Source organism: Marmota marmota, unplaced genomic scaffold, assembly GCF_001458135.2.
Source record: "Marmota marmota marmota unplaced genomic scaffold, marMar, whole genome shotgun sequence".
Classification (NCBI taxonomy): Eukaryota; Metazoa; Chordata; class Mammalia; order Rodentia; family Sciuridae; genus Marmota; species Marmota marmota.
In genome coordinates, this window is record NW_026000136.1 from 6,472,005 (window position 1) to 6,491,036 (window position 19,032).

A 19,032-nucleotide genomic window follows, 5' to 3' on the forward strand; every position below is an offset into this window, starting at 1 on the left:
TTTCCAGCTTTCTTCCCCAGAATTCGGTGTCACTGCCAAGCCATGCCAGCTGGAAACGGAGGCTTAGGCCCCACCGACGATCTGCCGAACCCAGGTTACCGAGGCCGACCTGGCCACCGCCCGCAACTAGGCCCCAGACCCAGCTGCGCCCGCCGCCTCACGGTGACTCAGCCGCGCACCGCTAGACGCGGCGAGACTGTTCGAGAAGGAAGGCGGAGAGCGGGGAGTGCGCCGGCCAATGGGGTTGCCCCGATGGCCGCTGACGTCGTCGTAGCGCGGTGGGATTGGCTGGCCTGCGAGTGACGTCGTCAGGGCGCGCCGGGAACGCCCGGGCTGGGCGGCTCACGGTCGCGGCAGCTGCGGATAAATGGACACGATTGTGGGGCGCGGCGATGTTGTTCTCCGGGTGGAAGCCGATGGGCCTTGGGCACCCTGGAGTGTTTCCCGGTGTCATCCTTCTTGCTACCTTGATCCTCCTGGCTGGGCACGGACAACATCACCGTTTTTCTGTCTCCGCCATCACCTACTGGCCCCAGCTGCCCTGATCCCCGACGAGATCCAGGTACCGGGATGGGCCAGTAAGGGGTCGGGGCCTGCCCGGGGTACATAGGGGGCTGGGCCAGAGCCCGAGTGGGGTTCCTAAACCAACCCTCCAGCGGTGCTTGCGTTTCCTTTTTGTCAGCCCCAGCCAGGAGGAACAAGGCTTCACAGCACAGTGATCCCCTCCTCCCCCGTCCAGGCATCCTCAGACCAGTGCAGTGATCAAAAATAAATCATTTTGGAATCGAGATCGGGTTCTGATCACGAGTCTGAATAACGGCAACAAAAAATCCTGGGACACCTGGTCTCTGTTCACTGTGTCAAGCCCATCTGTAAAGGATGAGCAAAATCAACACGAACGTGCCCTTGGGAACTGTAGTGGTTTGGGAAGGAAGAATAGAGGGCGTTTCACCTAGATAGGAGTTGGCAAGAGTGTTAGAGATAACCCTTTAGAGAATATGGCATTTTAAACAGAGGTCCCAAAGGGCTGAGCAGGGACAAGAACCTTCCAGGCACAGGACAGCTTAAGAGGGGGCTCCAGGAGAGTGGAGAGAGCTGATGGTAAAATCTGGAAGAATATCCTGGTAATTTGAATTCTGGGAGGGACAAGAGCTGTGAGAAGTTGGGTGGATGCAGGTCATGGAAGGGTCCTCTGGACCCCTTTGTAGACTTAAGTCCTCTCTCCTGTGCAGCAACTTCATGGTTATCTACCTGTTTTTCATGGTGAGTTAAGGGCTGGTACCCTGATCAACTCTGGGCTAGTTATGTCATTAAGGAATAAGCTCAAAGTAAAACTCAATGCATCAGGGAGAGAAAGGGAGACAAGGGACAGAGTTAAATCTTCTCTGGATAGTGTAGTCAGCTAATGTGATTTAGTACCTAGTAACAGAGTTTTGTTTATGTCAACAAGTATATTCAGTAAGTGAAATTGTGACTTAAAGTCTATCAGGACTGTAATTTTCCCGGCAGCTGTGTGAATTGAACATGAGAAGCTCCTTTCAGCATGAATTGAAAGGTGGTTTAGTGAAAACCCAAAGTCTGGTGAGCTTCATAAACTAGGGATTAAAAGGACTAAAAAGCACCCTATCTCTGCTCATGGGGTTGGTTCTGAGGCTGGTATTGGTGCTAAAACTCCAGTTTTTCTTTTAGCTGAAAGTCAACAAGAATTTGTGATACTTCAGTCTTGCGCAAGGGCCCAGGATGACTTGGACATTTAGTGCTCCCTAAGAGGATGTCTATTTGCTTTTAGTAGGTGACCTTATAAATCCTGGAGACTAACTAAAAGCCTTCATTTCTCTCCTAATTTCTGATTCTCCTAGGTGATTGACTGCATTTTTAACACTTTTCATAATGGAGTTTCCTGATTTGGGGAAGCATTGTTCAGAAAAGACTTGCAAGCAACTAGGTAAGCACTTTTAAGAGCTTATTTTTTAATAGAAAATGGTATTTTGTTGGCTGTTTTGTGTGTCTTGTTTTGTTTTTGTTTTTTGAGATGGGGGTCTTGCTTTGTTGCCCAGACTGGCCTCATACTTGCCATCCTCTACATCAGTCTTGCAAATAGCTGGAATTACAGGTGTGCCCCATGGCCCCTCTTGATTACCTGATAATTCTTTATGGCTTATCAGTATTGGGACTCTAGCAAGGTGTAGGTTCTATTCAACATTATTACTGAGTATCTTTATATGCCAGCATCAAGTGGATATAAGTTTGCTGCTAAAATAACTGTGATGCCCTGGACGAGGCTGCGCAGGCCTGCAATTTCAGTGGCTCAGGAGGTTGAAGCAGGAAGGTCACAAGTTCAAAGCCAGCCTCAGCAACTTAGTGAGACCCCGTCTTAAAATAAAAACCAAAAAAGGACTAGGGATGTGGCTCAGTGGTTAAGTACCCCTGGGTTTAATCCCTGGTACCAAAAAATAAAATAATTGTGATGCCGCTTGAAATGGGATCTCTCTTAAAAGAGCCTGATAGATCCTTAAATGTCATTTGATGTTGTTAAATGCAAAACTCTAAAGTTGTTTTCTCACGTGATAGCTTATAGATATATTTATGTCATAGGCACGAAACACTTAATGTAGGTAAGTACCTGCTTACTATGAGCTATAATTATTTCGTTCTAATCCTTAGAAGTCTTTACCATTTTGTTTATATTTTTTAGATTTTCTTCCACTAAAGTGTGATGCATGTAACCAAGATTTCTGTAAAGATCATTTTACCTATGCTGGCCATAAGTGTCCTTTTGCATTCAAGAAGGTAATTCATCACACTCTGTTCAGAAGATTCTAATCTGTACTGTCTAAAGCTTCACTGTCCATTATAGCAGACACTAGCTACAGGTGGCCACTTAAGGAAAATTAAATAAAGTTTAAAATCAGTCAACTGCACCAGCCATATTTCAAGTGTTCAGTGACCACATGTGGCCTGTGACCTCTGTATTGAACAGCACAGGTAAGGAGTGTTTCCAGTATGACAGAAAGTTCTGCTGGACAGTACAGCTCTAAAGTTTCTGAGATTTTATTTTTTAGGACTTTTGGAATCAAATTGTTGTGGCTGTGAACCACAGACTATAAACAAGGTTAAAATAAATGCAAGGATGGTGTTTGTCTAGGCATAGGGTAGGTTTGCAAATCAGGAGATAAGTTGATTAGCAACCAACCCAGTGCCCCCTCAAGGTAGGAGGACTCGGCTTTTAAAGGAGGAAGAGGGACAGTGAGATGAGGTGAAATAACCTGTTGTGAATAATTTCCATTTAGCCCTACTGGCTACACAAGTTGTTTGGAATAGATTTAGATGGATGCTGAATCTTTTTGTGCATAAAGTTCTACTAGATTGGTTGCAAGGGGGTCATCAATAGGTGATAAGTCTTTTGGTATAGTTGGAATGTCAGTAGGAGCCCTGTGGTTGGAAGCCATCACAGTCTGTCTTGAAAGCATGTTCTTCCCATATGGTGTCTTTTTTGTGTGCCTGGGAGGCAGACTGCAGTGCTCTATCTGATCTTGGAGGCTTCAGGGAAACTTTCCTCCCTCTTGGCCCAGCTGCAGCTGCCTTAACTTTTATACACACAACCTCATTTTCAGAGCCCACTTTTCACCTTAAAGTTCGTGGTTCCTTTGATCCATTGCACCAAGAGAACACAGCTATGTTTTCATGGGCATAGGGGCTGTTTCAGAGCTTGACGTGCAGTCTAATCAGGAAGGTGTGAAAGGTGCTTATTCATCTGGGCTCCTGCAGCCTTCTTATATTTTTAGGTGTTTCAAATAGTACACAATAGAAACTCACAGTCATCTGTGGGCTTCGGACTTCTGAGTTTGGCTTTTCAGGTGGTTTCCAGCCTGTGGTCACTTTGTTTCTGGGTGGTTAACAGTTGGTTTCAGTGAACTCTGCCACTTCACCCTGGTGGCAGATGGAGTGTGGGTAACTTAGAATCACATGCTTTGAACAGGATTGGCCCCTCCGCCCTCTCTGGGTCATCAAGGCCGGTGGGAGAGTGACTCACCTCCTGTGTTTACCAGGCCCTGATGACTAGACCAGCTATCCTGTTCATGTGTCAACTGGGTCTTCCCAGGTCCCCCTGTGGGAGGAGTCTGGCTGACAGTCACCTGTTAATGCCAGCAGACTTGCCAACTGAGGAACACCTGAGACTTTCAGCTCCACCCACAGACTGCAAGCCCCGAAGTTTGATTATTGCCACCTGTCTGATGTAACGGCCACCTCATTTTTCTCATGATCCATTCCCTCAATTCCTGTCCTGGCTCAGGGTTTTTTGGTTTTTGTTTTGTTTTGGGTTTTTTTTTTGGTATTGGGGATTTAACACAGGAGTGCTTTACCATTGAGCCACACATCCCCAGCCCTTTTTATTTATTTGTTAATTTTTTTGGTACTGGGGTTTGAACCCAGGGCTGCTTAACCATGGAGTCATGTCCCCAGCCCAAAGTTGCTCAGAGCCTTGCTAAATTGGTGAGACTGGCTTTGAACTTGTGATCCTCCTGCTTCAGCCTCCTAGGCTGCTGGGATACAGGTGTGTCACCACACCCAATTGCTCTTTTTATTTTTTATTTTTAGACGGGTTCTCACTAAGTTGCTTAGGGCTGTGCTAAATTGCTGAGACTGGCCTCCAACTTGGGATCCTCCTGCCTCGGTCTCCTGAGTCACTAGAATTACAGGTGTGCTCCACCATGCCTGACCTGGTTTAGGGTTTAACCATCCTGGGCAATCAGCTGCTGGATGCATTCCTCCAGATCCCTTGCTGCCTTGGGCTTGCAATCAGCAATGGTGATTATGGGTCGAGCATTCTGCCTCAGTGTGTGTCCTCTATTCACTGATGAGGACATGTAAAGCTATGTGGGAAGGTTTTACAAAGGATCACAGAAGTGGTGCACACCTGAAGTGAGCTGGAAGATCTTTTGCTTAGTGTTTTCTCCTATCATCTCTGCTCTGAAGATGTAGGGCAGGTCCTCTCACGGGGACGTGCTGGACACACAGCCTTGCTGTCCTGAGACCCCATTTGATCTCCCCAGCTTCCTCCCTGATCCTCTTACTCAGGGAGGATTCTTTCCATAGTTGGTTGATAGTCCTTTGTTTGGATTCTACTCGACTCCCCAGGAGGCAGCTGGCCCTCTGGCTCCAGGGCTGCCTGTTAACCTGCTGTCCAGCAGTGCCCGGTTCTCAGTAGTGGTCAGGATGCCAGTTAGTTGCTCTGCTTGTGCTTCACCTTTTCCTTGTGTGGATCTCAGCTGTTATCTCACATTCTTTATCTTTAGGATGTCAAGGTCCCTGTGTGTCCACTTTGCAATGTCCCCATCCCTGTAAAAAGGGGAGAGATACCAGATGTGGTGGTGGGAGAGCACATTGACAGAGACTGTGCGTATCATCCTGGGAAGAAGAAAGAGAAGGTAAGGACAAGTTTTGGGTCAGTCTGTGACATGAGAATGTTGGTTTTTCCTTAAGGGGAAGATCAGTTTTCCAACTGTGAAAAATTAGTCCTCATGATTTATGTGCAACATAAATCCCTTAGTGATAAATGATTGTTTTCTTGTGTTGTGAATGCCCTGAGTTTTGAGTTATGGAAATAGTTCCTAAACACAAGGGCTTCTAGGTTAGAGCCTTCTTCACTTACAGGAATAAACTAGAGTTTCTGATGAGGAGTTAATGAGTAGAACCACTTAGTTAATGTAATTATTGCACATTTATTTTCTAAGCTCCTAGGAGCAGGTAAAAGGTTATAAAATTCAGACATTCAGTGTTTTAATTGTTTACGGTGTTGGGGATGAAACCTAGGACTTTGCACTGCTAGGCAAGCTTTACCACTGAGCCATGTCCCCAGCTCTAGACATTGTGTTCTTGGTTTGGTAGCATCAGTATTTTTATTGAAGCTGTTTATCTGCTCCCTTAGGGGAAGTGTGTGGGAATGACAGCAGGCCCTGTTCCCCGGGCAGGTGTTCACGTTCACAGGTCCTGCTTGCTTATATGTGTTAACTGCTTTTTCTGCTCATGACTGTTCCACCCGGACCTGTCTTGCTTGCTCTTTAGTTTTATCTGTTATCTGTGTACTGCATTGTATACTGAGGATGTAGCCCTTATCTGCTCTTCTGTCATTTGTGCACACATTTCCTTCTGGCTCTGTCCTCCCAGTGCAGTTGGAGGTGCTTGGGTGGCGTCTAGGCCTCTGTTATTTGGACGACAACAGCCCTGAGAGCCCACATGCTGAGCTTTTCCCCTCCCTGACCCTCTGGGGGCCAGTTTCCACCCTGACCCAGTTTTTCCCCAGCATCTTGAAGGATCTTCTCTATGCTGGGTACAGAGTGGACCCTCCCACTGGAACCTCCATCCCCATGGTTCTGGAATGTTCTTTTGGTCTCTGGTTTCCATTCTCTCCTTTCTTCTGTCTGGATTCCTGGTACTTTGGCGCAGGAGCCCTGATAGGTTCCTCCTGTTGGATCTGTCCTTAGACTGTGCTTCCTTACCTGCCCTTTCTGCGTGTCACAGTAAGTGTTCTTAAGTGTCTGCTCTGGAGCAGGCTGCTCAGAAAGTTCAGAATGGACTCAGCCTTCATCTTGGGCATCTTCCTGGTCCACTCCCTCAGGAAGCCCCTGAGGTCCAAGTCTTTCAGTTTTTCTTTGGGCTAATGGGATTCCCCAGCGGTGTCCCTCGAGTTGCCTGGAGGATGTGCTCATGGCCTCCAGAGTCCTAGGAGCCCAGGGTCTGAGTGGCACCTCAACCTACTATTGCTCTCCCCTCCTTCCCTGTCCTCCTCCCCATGCTGCACTCCCCAGGCCCCCAGCCCCCCTCAACCCTCGTCTGTGGGAGAGGTTGTGGGGTCTGCTTCTAAACAGGCCCACAGCCACTGTGTTGTGGTCCCACTGCCCCAGTTCCTGGGGTTTTGTCCCATGAGTAGGGTTTCTCCATGGTCTCCTTCTAGCTGACAGCTGATCTTTTCTTCCTGCCAAATCTGTCACTACTTTCTTTGCTCTTGTGGGTTTATCCCTTTCCGAAAACCTCTCTGTCAATTCTCTAGTATTTCAGGAAGGGCAGAACCAACCTCTGTAGGGATCCGCTCCTTCGCCAGGGAGCGGGTGAAGAGGCTGGCTTCATTGAGCCTTCTCCAGGCTGCCTGACCCCTGGACTGCAGGCCACCCCCCAGTCTGGGCTGGCTGGCTGTGTACCTTTCCTCCCCAGGAGGCTCATTTAGGTGGTTTTCATGCACCTGCTTTCTTGGGTGCATGGCCCCACCCTGTTTTGCTGTTCTCCAAATAAGTATTTTCTTCTAGGTGTGTCTTCTAGGGAATTGATTGGCATTTGTCTCACTTTAATCGGTTTCTAGGTATAGACCCTGATTTGTAGTTAACAACTGTGTAAAACAGTACATTTCACTAAATACCTCACAATTACACTATCATAAGTAAATGTAAAGCCCTTTAGCTCTTGCTTACTGTTTTCAATTTTAAACACAAAGAAATGGAATTTGCATTCCTTTGTCTTCACACAAAACCCTGTATATGGAAGCAGAAGCGTGTTGCGGCCCCGTTCCTCTCCTGGTCACTCCCCTGTGGCTGTGCACCCACTGCAGGCCTCATCTCCACCCCACCGACCTCTCCCAAATCGGGAAAGGAGCTCAGAATTACCCCCCCCCCGTCTCCCCCGCCCCTCCTGCACTGGCACTGCTGTGCCTGCCTTTGCAGATGGGACCTCTACAGGTGCCTGCTGCATGGCCCTCAAGCTGCCTGCCTGCCCCTCTTTACCAGAGGCTGCTCTCAGGCTGCTGGAATCCTCCCCTTCAGTTACCTTCTTAATTCACAGGCAGTCAAAAGTATTAACACTTGTCCCTCCTTTAAAAATAAACACAGTGATCAGTAGGTGTGGAGGATATAGGCATTCCACCCAGGTCCCTGGTGGGGACAGCCTCTGCTGACCCAGTGCTTCCAAGAGCAGTTGCTTGGCCTCTTTTCCTCCTTTGGTCTTTTCTTCCTAGTCTTCTGGGGACAGCTTCTGGCCATCTTCACCTGATCCCCAGTTTTGCCAATTCCTTAATCTATGTTTGTCTTTCCACCTGACACTAAGGTGTCTCCCTAGGACCTGGATGTCTTCATCCACGTGGCCGAGACCTGTTTCTAGTTGAGTGCGTGGTGCTGCTGGGGGCTGTTGAAGCCCTGCTCACAGAATTGCTTTTCTCTCCCAGGTCTTCACGTACCGATGCTCAAAAGAAGGATGTAAAAAGAAGGAGATGGTGCCGCTGGCTTGTGCACAGTGCCAAGGCAGCTTCTGCATCCAGCACAGACACCCGCTGGACCACAGCTGCAGAGCCAGGTGAGGAGAGGCACCTGGGCGAGGCAGGAGGAAAACCAGCTTGAACCCTGGGGTGGAGTGGGGGACAAGTTGCTGAGCTGAAGCATCCATTGTACACTTGGGGGCTGTGATAAAATTGGATCCTAGTTAAAGTAGGAAGCTAGCTACATTAGTTTCTTGTGACTTTGTGGCCTCAACAATAGGAGTTTATTCTTTTCACCTGTCTGGAGGCTGGAAGGCCAAAATAGAGATGGGCAGGCCGGCTCTGGCTGAGGGCGGAGGGCTGATCTGTTCCAGGCCTCCCCCAGCTTCTCTTGATTTGCCGCAGTCTCTGGTGAGCCTAGACATGGGGCTACATCACTGAGATCTCTTGTCTTCCTGGGGTGTTCCCCTGTGAGCAGCTGGGTCCCGTCTTCCACTTTTTGTGAGGAGGTCATGTGGACCCACTCTTTCAGCCTCTCCTGAACTTGCTCACTTTGTGAAGACCCTGTCTCTGAATGAGGTCACATTCTGAGGCCCCAGGGGTTAGGGCTTCAGCAGGTGTTTGGGGGACACTGTTCACCCCATAGTGCTAGCACCTTTCTCCACAGCAGCCTTGGGCCGCACTTGCTGTTGAATGAAAGGGGAGTGTTGTTGCTCTCCGTTGCGCTCCAGTGCTCCCTGTGTTGTCCATGCCTGAGCCTGGTGAACGAGAAGGGCTGAACACATGTCTCACCTCTCCCTAGGTGCTCAGCAACCAGCGCTTCTGAGTCTAAGCCGTCCTCCAGTTGGCTGGCCCAGCGACTCAGGTCAGTATGTTTATCTTGGGTGTGGTTCTATGTCGAATAGTTGTAGTACAACTACAACCAACCCTGTGACCTGGCATGCTTCCCCAGGAAGGTGAACTTGAGTCCCAAGTTATAAGCACAGTCCCTTCTAGGTCACAGCAGGCCATAGCATAACTGCTTCTGGGACATCTTACTTGGGATCCAAGACTCTTTTGAAAGATCAACCACTTTGAGGTAATCAGGAGGCATATAATATAGTCGGTTCTTTCTGTTCTCTTCTAGGTGGAAAACCAAATGACAACACACCAGTATCTGGTGTTGGCGCTGCACCTGAAATCATTCCATATACAGTTAACTTTGCAGATGACTAATGTACTCGTATCTTTTTTCATCCCAGGTCAAGCAGTCAAACTTTATTAAACATTTCCAATAAAGCATTCAAATTGTTTGGCAAAATAAACAATCAGAGAGAGATTGATGCTCCAAGGCAGGTTATGTCACCACAGCAACAAAATTTGGTAACTTCAAAAGCGAGATCTGAGTAAGCTGTATTGTATGGGCAGTGAACTGGTTCAAGATCCAGTCTTTGGAAAGTTTCCAGCATGTAAACGACAGACAGCTGACCATAAGTCTGGGTCTTGCCCGTGTGGCTTCTGTAAAGAGGTGTCTGTCTGGACCTAGGAAGCAGGATACATTATTAAGGGTCCTTGTCCAGATGGCCCTCAGTCCATGAGAGAATGTATCTGGGCCGGACTGGTCTTGAGGGAGAGCATGCTGTCTGCCACAGCTGACTTCTTAAACCAGATGATACCTAGCCTGTAGACGGCTTATTTGTACCTGGGTTTGCTGTCAACTGCAAGAAAAAAGTCATAAAATGCTAGCAGTGTCTGGTATTGAAGTGATAGAAACTTCCAGAAGCAATTTAAAATCATGATGCAGGCAGAGGGCTTCTTTGAGTACTGGAGGTTATAGGGGCTAGTTTTATGATTTTGAGGCGGAAGGAGCTAAACTTTTAAGCTTAAGAACCACCCAGTTCAGTTGTTAGAAAACCTTGATGTATGTTGTGTATGTGAACTGATTTTGTAACTGCAGATTTGGCTGGGGGTGGGGGGTAGAGGTTTAATGCATAGTCTTGCACATGCTAAGCATGTGCTGTAGAATTAAGTCTTGTGAAATCTAAATACAAATCACTGTTGAAAACTCAATGTTCACATTAAGGTGTATCCAGATTGAGAACCAAAGCACACCAGGATTTGAAGACAATATTAAAATGTAACTGTAATTTTAAAAACATTGTTTACATGTTGAAATGATGTCTTAGGTATGATTGATTAATAAAACATGAAGATTAATTTCATCTGTTTTTGATTTGTTTGAGGCTACTTGAAATTTAAAAACTTAGGTAGGTGGCTTGTGTTACACTGCCATTGGACAGTGCTATTCCTGAGCATCCAAACTAAAGACAAAACATTACAGATACAAGAACAGAGGACACAGAGACAAATCCACATAAATATGGTCATGTCATACTAGACAAAGGTGCCAAAAACATTCACTGGAGAAAAGATAGCCTATCCAACAAATGGTGCTGGCCAAACTGGAAATCCATATGTAATAAGATGAAATTAAACCTCTCTCTCTCACCCTGCACAAAAATCAACTCTAAGTTTGAAGATGTGATGAAAAAATCATACACTGCTAGTGGGACTGCAAGTTGGTGTAACCTCTATGGAAAGCAGAATGGAGATTCCTCAGAAAATTGGGAATGGAACCACCATTTGATCCAGCTATCCCACTCCTTGGTTTATACCCAAAGGACTTAAAACCAGCATACTGCAGTGACATAGCCACATCAATGTTTTAGCAGCTCAATTCACAATAGCTAAACTGTGGAACCAATCTAGGTGTCCCTCTATAGACGAATGGATAAAGAAAATGTGGTATATATATACTCAGTGGAATATTACTCAGCTTTAAATAAGAGTAAAATTATGGCATTTGCCAGTAAATGGTTGGAATTGGAGAATATCATGCTAAGCAAAATAAGCCAATCCCACAAAACCAAAGGCCAAACGTTTTCTCTAATATGTGGATGCTAATTCACAATAAGGCGGGGGCCACTAGGGAACAATAGTGTTACCTTAGATTAGGTAGAGGGAATTGATGGGAGAGAAGAGGAAGGGATGTGGGGATAGGAAAGATCGTAGAATGAAACAGACATTATTACTGTATGTATATGTATGTGACTAAATGACCAATATGATTCTGTAACATGTACACTCAGAAAAATGGGGAATTATAGGCCCATCTATGTATGATATATCAAAATGCATAAATGCATTCTACTTTCATATATAACTAATTAAAACAAATTTTAAAAATTAAAAAACATTACAGGTGGGCTGGGGATGTGGCTCAAGTGGTAGTGTGCTTGCCTGGCATGCACAGGGCACTGGGTTCGATCCTCAGCACCACATAAAAATAAAGATGTTGTGTCCACCGAAAACTAAAAAAAAATAAATATTAAAAAATTCTCTCTCAAAAAAAAAAAAAATTACAGGTACAGCATCCCTATTCTAAAATCTGAAATGCTCCAAAATTCAGAGTTTTTTGGAGGTTGAACTCAGGGGCTCTCAACCACTGAGCCATATCCCCAGCCCTATTTTGTATTTTATTTAGAGACAGGGTCTCACTGAGTTGCTTAGCACCTCACCATTGCTGGGGCTGGCTTTGAACTCAAGATACTCCTCTCTTAGCCTCCTGAGATGCTGGAATTACAGGTGTGTGCCACCACTCCCAGCAAAAATCCAGAGCTTTTTGAAGGCCGACATGACACTGCAAAAGGAATTTTCTACATGTGACCTCATATGACAGGTTGCAATTGAAACAGGCACCAAAAATATTGTATAAAATTACCTTCAGGCTGGGTGTAGCTTAGTGATAGAGCACTTGTCTAGCATGTGACAACACCTCAGAGAAAAGTTTTAAAAATTTAGTTTAGTCCTGTGTATAAAGTGTATATGAAATGTGAATGGATTTTTGTGTTTAGACTTGGGTGCCCATGTTTTATCAGGAGAGACTGAATTTAGTAATCTGTGGGGTTTTCCATCTTCAGGTTTGGTTGGAACATTCTAGTGGGACATTGAGCTTTCTGCTGAGAAGCTCAGACTACTTCATATTTTTCCTTGACTACTCTTCGTAGATAACTCAGCTCAAAAGGGCTTCAGTTAGGAACATGAAAGTTTCCTGCTCCTCAGTCACACACCCTGGACCTAAGTCTTCATGTCTTGTTTTCTTTTGTTTTGATATTTTTTAGTTGCTGATGTACGTTTCTTTTTTATTTATTTTTATGTGGTGCTGAGGATTGAACACAGTGCCTCACATGCCAGGCAAGCGCTCTGCCACTCAGCCACAACCCCAGCCCCTTCACATCTTATTAATCCAGAGGTTTCTGTGCATTTGCAACAACACATCTGTAAACGTCAAAGTCGTGGCCCGCCTGATGTGTGGCCCACTTTCTCCTCTGACTCCAGCATGGCGTTTCCCTGCTGCACTAGTAGGTGTCACCCAAGCTGTGTACAGTACTCCAGGGCATTGGCTGTGTTACTACATCTCTCTGCCCATCACTGCGAGGTGCACTGTGGTCTCCTAGTTGCTACTGCTGGGCTGAAGGGGATGACCATTTTAAATTTTGATGCAAGTTGTCAAGTTGCTGTGCAAAAGATCAAACTTCCCCTCTGTCAATTCTCCCACACCTTCATCAGCTTTGGTGTTACTGGTTTAGTCTTTCCCACTCGGGTGAAAACATGGCAGTAGCATAAATTTAATAAGTGCATTTTTGGTAAAGGGAGCTAGGCATCTTCCTAGTGGTTGCCCTTTGGAAGCATAGCAAGGGTTGGTTGGCACTGTTGTAGGGACAGACGAGGCAAGGCACCGAAGACAGCAGGAAACAGTTTTATTTGGCTGCAGCCAGGCTCAGAGGGCACAGCTTTTGCTGTAATCGATCAATCCCCTGAACCTTGAGTTCAGGGAGTTTCAGAGTTTTATACCCAGCATGTAATGGGAGGGGCTCAGAAGTTCCCAGTCTGCACAAGTTCACATAAAGCAGCTTTTTTCCTTTCACTATTTTGGGCAAGTTAACCCTTCAAAGACAACACCTAAGAAGGGGAGAGCTTCTTCTCCCCTTTCTTTCGTCCCCCTGCCAACTGTTACCATGGAGCCCAATTGTAACTTATCTTAAAAATGTAGACATCTCTGTGAAGTCCAGCTCAAGGCCCAGAGGCCTTGTTTACACATTTCTACAAACTACTCTACTGGATAAATGTTTGTGAAAAACTAGTAAGAGGGTGTCCAGCACCTGGAGTGCTGATTTCTTCCAGGCTTGTGGCCAAGTAAAATAAGGCAACACGAAAATAGGAAGCTTATCTACACTGAACTCTTTTGTAGAGACTCTTTTGCTTATAGTCTTAAGATCAATTACGGTGAAGATTTCTGGAGAAGCTTAGTTAAGATTTTTTTTGTGTGTGGAGGAGGAGGTGCCTACAGCATGTGCCCAGGAATAGGGGCCCCAGGTGGGTTTACATTTTGATAGAAAATGCTCAGATCAGGAGTAGAGTGTGGAGAACTGTTCTTTAGTGTTAAAGGTTTTCATGCACTTCTGAGTTAATCCTCAGCAGCTCGGGGCTCAGTCCCAGCCTGGGGTAGGAGGGATCCACTTTCCTAAGGGGCAGGAGTGCTTCAGTGGAAGTGCTTGAGGATCCCTGGGTGATGGAAGGTGGAATTGCAAAACTTGGGGTTAAGCCACATAGTGGACCCGATTCTGTACCTGCACATGGTAGCCAGTGGTTCGGCTCATGAATGGCACTAGGTTGGTCAGATGCCACTGGATGACCTGTGTGTGTCATTTAATGAGCTTCTCCAGAGTGGCCTGGGCACCCACAGAGCCCGTTGAGGAGCACAGTTGGGTTTTCCAACTGAACCAAAGCTGAACTAGTGGCACAGTCCATCAGTTCATGTGGCTTGGCCAGAGTCATTGCTGCATGCCCATCAGCTGCAGCCCTCCTGTAAAGATGAACTTTGAGCTGTCAACCTCCTTTTGCAGAGACAATTTTGGATCTACAATAAAGGCAGGTGTGCAGTAAGCAGGCGCATAAGCTGAATGCTTTCTCTTGCTGGTGGGACACATGTTTTCAAGTACTTCGCATCTTAAATCTTAGCCACTCTATCTACAGCAAGCAGAAAGCAAGTGTGGGAAGTGACATCTCTCTCTGCCTCAGCTCTTTCCTCTTTCTCGAGAGCTGAGCCTTGGCTGGCATATCTAGTCTGTCCCTGGGTAGGAATCAAGGCCACATTGCCTGGTATCCAGGGTCTAGGGGACAGCCGACATGCTGGTATGCGGCTGCAGTATCAAACCTTTTCACCAGATGTCACCAAAAGGCCCTGTGAGGAATTGTGAACAATGTCACAGGAAGAACAGCCTCGCAGCCCATCAGTCCTGGCTTAGTGCTGTGGGTTGGCAGTGTGGAAGGGGCATTTTAAATTAACTTTCTGAATTTGTTCTTTGCAATAAGCCCAAGACCCAACTTGGTTCTGAAATGGGTCAGTGACTGAAATATTCTTTGTTTTCTGAATTCAAGCTTGAGAGTCAGGATCTTCGATGTTCAGTTTTGCAAATGTCTTGAGAGTAGCATGTGAGAGGGAAGCTAGCCTAACTCAGCTTGGCCCCTGTGCACTTTTCCTGGGTAAATATTATTTTATTTTCATTTTTTTGCTTTTTATTTTTGGTAGTAGGGTTTAAACTCAGGGGCACTTTACCACTGAGCTATATCCTCAGTTCTTTTTACTTTTAATTTTTGAGACAGGGCCTCACTAAGTTGCTGAGGCTGTCCTTGAACTTGCCATCCTCCTGCCTCAGCCTCCTGAGTTGCTGGGATTATAGGCATGGTCACTATGCTCGGCTTTGATTTCCTGAAACTTATAACCACAGTTTCTTATACAAGGGAATAAAGTGAGTGAGAGAAAACTTAGGCCCTGGCATTAGTTAAATGTTGGTTAAAGAGCTCGTTTACTGTTTGCTTTTCACTTCTGTGTTCTTGTTCTTTTAATTTTTCTTGCCTATTGTCAGGATGCAGGGGGTGGGGGAAGGGCTCTGCTAACATCTACTTGTAGAGGGCTCCACACACATGCCTGAGCTACAATGGAGTGTTTTCTCAATGTATTAAAAGCTAAGATTGCCAAGTGTGGTGGTGCACACCTGTAATCCCAGTGAACCAGGAGGCTAAAGCAGGAGGATCACAAGTTCAAGGCCAGCCCCAGTAATTTAGTGAGGTCCTGAGCAATTTAGAGAGAAGGACTAAAAAATAAAAAGGGCTGGGGATGTGGCTCAGTGGTTGAGCACCCCTGGGTTTAATCCCCAGTACCAATCAACCAACAAAACAAAAACAACTTAAGACTTTCAGGCACTGTGGTGCACACCTGTAATCCCAGCCCCTTGGGAGGCTGAAGCAGGAGGATTGCAAGCCTGGGAAACTTAGGGGGTGTGGCTCAGGGGTAAAGCACCCTGGGCTCAATGCCCAGGGCCAAGGAAAAGAGAACTGAAAGATTACTGTAGCAGTCTGGTGGGATGCTTGTGGGAGTCTAAGGAAAAAATAAGACGGTTTTCCTTGGTTACTGGGTGCTGGTGCACATGCGGGGCTGCCTTGTGGAATCACCTGTGTGTGGCTATTTTCCTGTCAGGAGGCAACAGCTTGCTTCCTTACCTGGCCCTGAGCTGCCTTGGCTTAACACATTCCTCCAGAATGATACCATTATATATAAAACTGCATCTTCCAATGGCTGAATAAATGATTTTGTGATAATGAATAGTAACAAGTCAAAAATTTCACAAACTCTCATTTTGAACATCATAACTACATCCATAGCCATGTTGTATGGTTTACAGTTATGGAAACAGGTGCCACTTCCCCTGGGTAAGTCTGAAGGAGGGCTACAAGCCCTCAGGGTGATTGTGGGAATCTGGGAGGAAATTTTATACTTGTGAGCATTTTACCCTCTTGAAAATCAAAAGCAAAATGAGCATTACAATGATTGCATCTTAAGATGATTGTTCTGTCTGTTGTGTGGGGCATAGGAGAGGTTAGAAGGGTGAAAAAGGAAATGAGGCCCTTTAGCTATCAGTGACCAGTTAGAGGTTAGGGGGCCAGGAGGAGGCAGGTAGTAGGAGAGGTCGAGATGAGCAAGCTCATTTGAGATCTTCCAGTGTTACTTCAACAGGATGTGCAGAGGGGAGGGCTGAGGAGAGTGCCCAGCTCCTCCTGCAGCCACGTGCTAGGATGTTGAGTTGGAGCATTTGTTGGATGACTGTATAGAGGAGCCCAGTGGCAGGTGGACTTATAAGTCATGAATTGAGGGGAAGTGTCTAGGTTGGAGGTAGAACTCAGAAGTCGTTAGCACTGAGATCAGAAGGCACAGAAACATGAAATCAAGGAGAGAGGTGAGAGGAAGGGGCAGACAGGTGGCCAGAGAAGGAAACAGCAGTACTGGACCCAAGATGGAGCTCTAGGGAATATTAGCATTGAGAGAAAGGGAAAAGGAGAGCTTAGTATCCCAGATGTCAGGGATACTTCCTTAAGATCATTACATATAATATGTACCTCCCCAAATAATCAAGGATATGGTGAGGTGATAGGGCATAAAACCCACACTGAAATCAATAGCCTTTATTCCCATCATCAACCAGAGGATATAATGGAAGAGAAAATCCCATTTATAGCGTCAATAAAGTACTTGGGAATAAACAAGGGCAGACCTATCCTGGATAAAAACTTTGACACACACCAAAGACTGAAATGTGGATGCAGATGCCAACCAATGGGAAGATGGGCCTGTTCTTGGAAGAGTCAGCATCATGAAGACATCTGTTTTCTCTAAATTAATGTATGTAAATGATCCCGGTAAGCATACCAGTAAGCTTTTCGGTAACTTAATACTTAAGTGCATTTGGAAAACTAAACATGAAAGATTGCAGAGGAATACTGAGAGAAACTCTACAGGGAATTAGCCCTCTTTGGTATCACAGCACATGACAAGGTTTAACTGAAATGGTATCGGGCTGGCACATGAATAGACAGAAGAGAATAGAATAGAAAATTCAAAAAACTGACTCAAGCACGTATAGAAACAGAATGTGATAAGAGTTGTATCCAAATCACTGGACAAAGATGATTTTTTTAAAAAATTGGTTTTGGGATAACTGGACAGCCAATTAGAAAAATGAAATTGGATCTGGGCTGCAGATCCACCTACACCAACCTGTGTGGGACCCAGGCCCATGGTAGGCCCGGGTCCATCCTGCCACCAGCAGACACCTGCTGGATCTCAATCCAGCCCAGATCTGCCTACACCAACCTGCATGGGACCCAGACCCAGGGTAGGTCTGAGTCTGCCACCCCCCCTCCTCAACACCTGGGAGCCCAGGCCTAACCCACTTTTGTCTTGGGACACTGTAGACATTGCCATAGCCTCCCCCACGAAGTAGCCTCTACCTTTTGACAACAGACAGGGCCTAGAAGCAGTTGCATCTTGGAGCAGGCATCCCAAATCCAGTGTAAGGCCCACCCTTTCAGCCTCATCTCTGAAAGACATTGCATACATCTTGGGGCACTTCCACCGCTCTCTTGAAATACCTCCACTATTGCCGCCACCACCTTTAGTTGCAGTAGCATATATCCAGGGACACCAGCAGGGTCTGGAAGTCCAACATCAAGGTGAGGTACAGGTAATCTGCACAGATACTTCAAGATTATAGGGTAGAAACTGTAATATCTCAGATCCACACTGCAAGAAAGGAAGACACATAGACAACATGAAAAAACCAGGGAGGCAATTACCTCAAACAAACCAGGATACTGCAATAACAGAACCCATGGACAGCGAAGTTGATGAAATACCACAGAAGGAGTTCAGAAGGTTCATAATTAAAAAGATCTGTGAGGGGCTGCAGCTATGGCTCAGGAGGGGTAGAGCGCTCGCCTAGCACATGTGAGGCGCTGGGTTCGATCCTCAGCACCACATTAAAAAAATAGATAAAATAAAGGTAATGTATCCAACAACAACTAATAAAAATTAAAAAAAATAAAAACAAAATGATCTGTGAATTAAAGAATGACCTAAATGAGCAAATACATGCAAAAATTGATCACCCCAACAAAGAGATAAGAGAGCAAATACAGTAGCAAAAGATTACCTCAAGAGAGAGAGAGAGACTCTGAAAACAACAACAACAACAACAACAAAGCCAATCAGAAATCCTTGAAATTAAGGAAACAATAAACCAAATAAAAAACTCAATAGAAAGCATCACCAACAGACTAGATCACTTGGAAGAAAAAAACGTCAGATAATAAAGACAAAGTATACAATCTGGAAAATAAAGTTGACCACACAGTGAAGATAGTAAGAAACCATGAACAGAACATCCAAGACTTATGGGACAGCATCAAAAAACCAAATCTAAGAGTTATTGGGATAGAGGAAGGCAAAGATTTTCAAACCAAAGGAATGCACAATCTCTTCAATGAGATAATATCAGAAAATTTCCCAAGCATGAAGAACGAATTGGAAAACCAGATACAAGAGGCTTGCAAGACACCAAATGTACAAAATTACAACAGATCTACACCAAACCACATTATAATGAAAATTCCCAGCATAAAGAATAAGGATAGAGGGGCTGGAATTGTGGTTCAGCAGGAGAGCACTCGCCTTGCACGTGCGAGACCCTGGGTTCAATTCTCAGCACCATATAAAAATAAATAAGTAAAATTAAAGATATTGTGTTGAACTACGACTAAAAAATAAATATTAAAAAAAGAATAAGGACAGAATTTTAAAGGCTGCAAAATAGAGGAATCAGATCACATATGGGGGAGACAAATTTGTATCCCAG

At 45.6% G+C, this 19,032-nt stretch overlaps 1 protein-coding gene across 1 annotated transcript; it reads left to right on the top strand.

Moving 5' to 3' along the window:
• The first annotated feature begins 302 nt into the window (after positions 1–302).
• Positions 303–10,443, top strand: Zfand2a (zinc finger AN1-type containing 2A). Its single transcript, XM_015502061.2, has 7 exons — positions 303–562; positions 1,860–1,945; positions 2,696–2,790; positions 5,298–5,429; positions 8,213–8,340; positions 9,045–9,107; positions 9,369–10,443. Exons 2-7 carry the CDS (start codon positions 1,891–1,893, stop codon positions 9,382–9,384), a joined length of 489 nt encoding a protein of 162 aa, XP_015357547.1. The 5' UTR covers positions 303–562; positions 1,860–1,890; the 3' UTR covers positions 9,385–10,443.
• Positions 10,444–19,032: the final 8,589 nt, after the last annotated feature.

Bases quoted from the DNA above. Each gene is read 5' to 3' on its own strand.
- Zfand2a (XM_015502061.2), top strand. From the start codon at position 1,891: ATGGAGTTTCCTGATTTGGGGAAGCATTGTTCAGAAAAGACTTGCAAG. The intron at 2,791-5,297 runs GTAATTCATCAC...CTTTATCTTTAG, and splicing joins GTCCTTTTGCATTCAAGAAG to GATGTCAAGGTCCCTGTGTG. The intron at 5,430-8,212 runs GTAAGGACAAGT...TTTCTCTCCCAG, and splicing joins CTGGGAAGAAGAAAGAGAAG to GTCTTCACGTACCGATGCTC.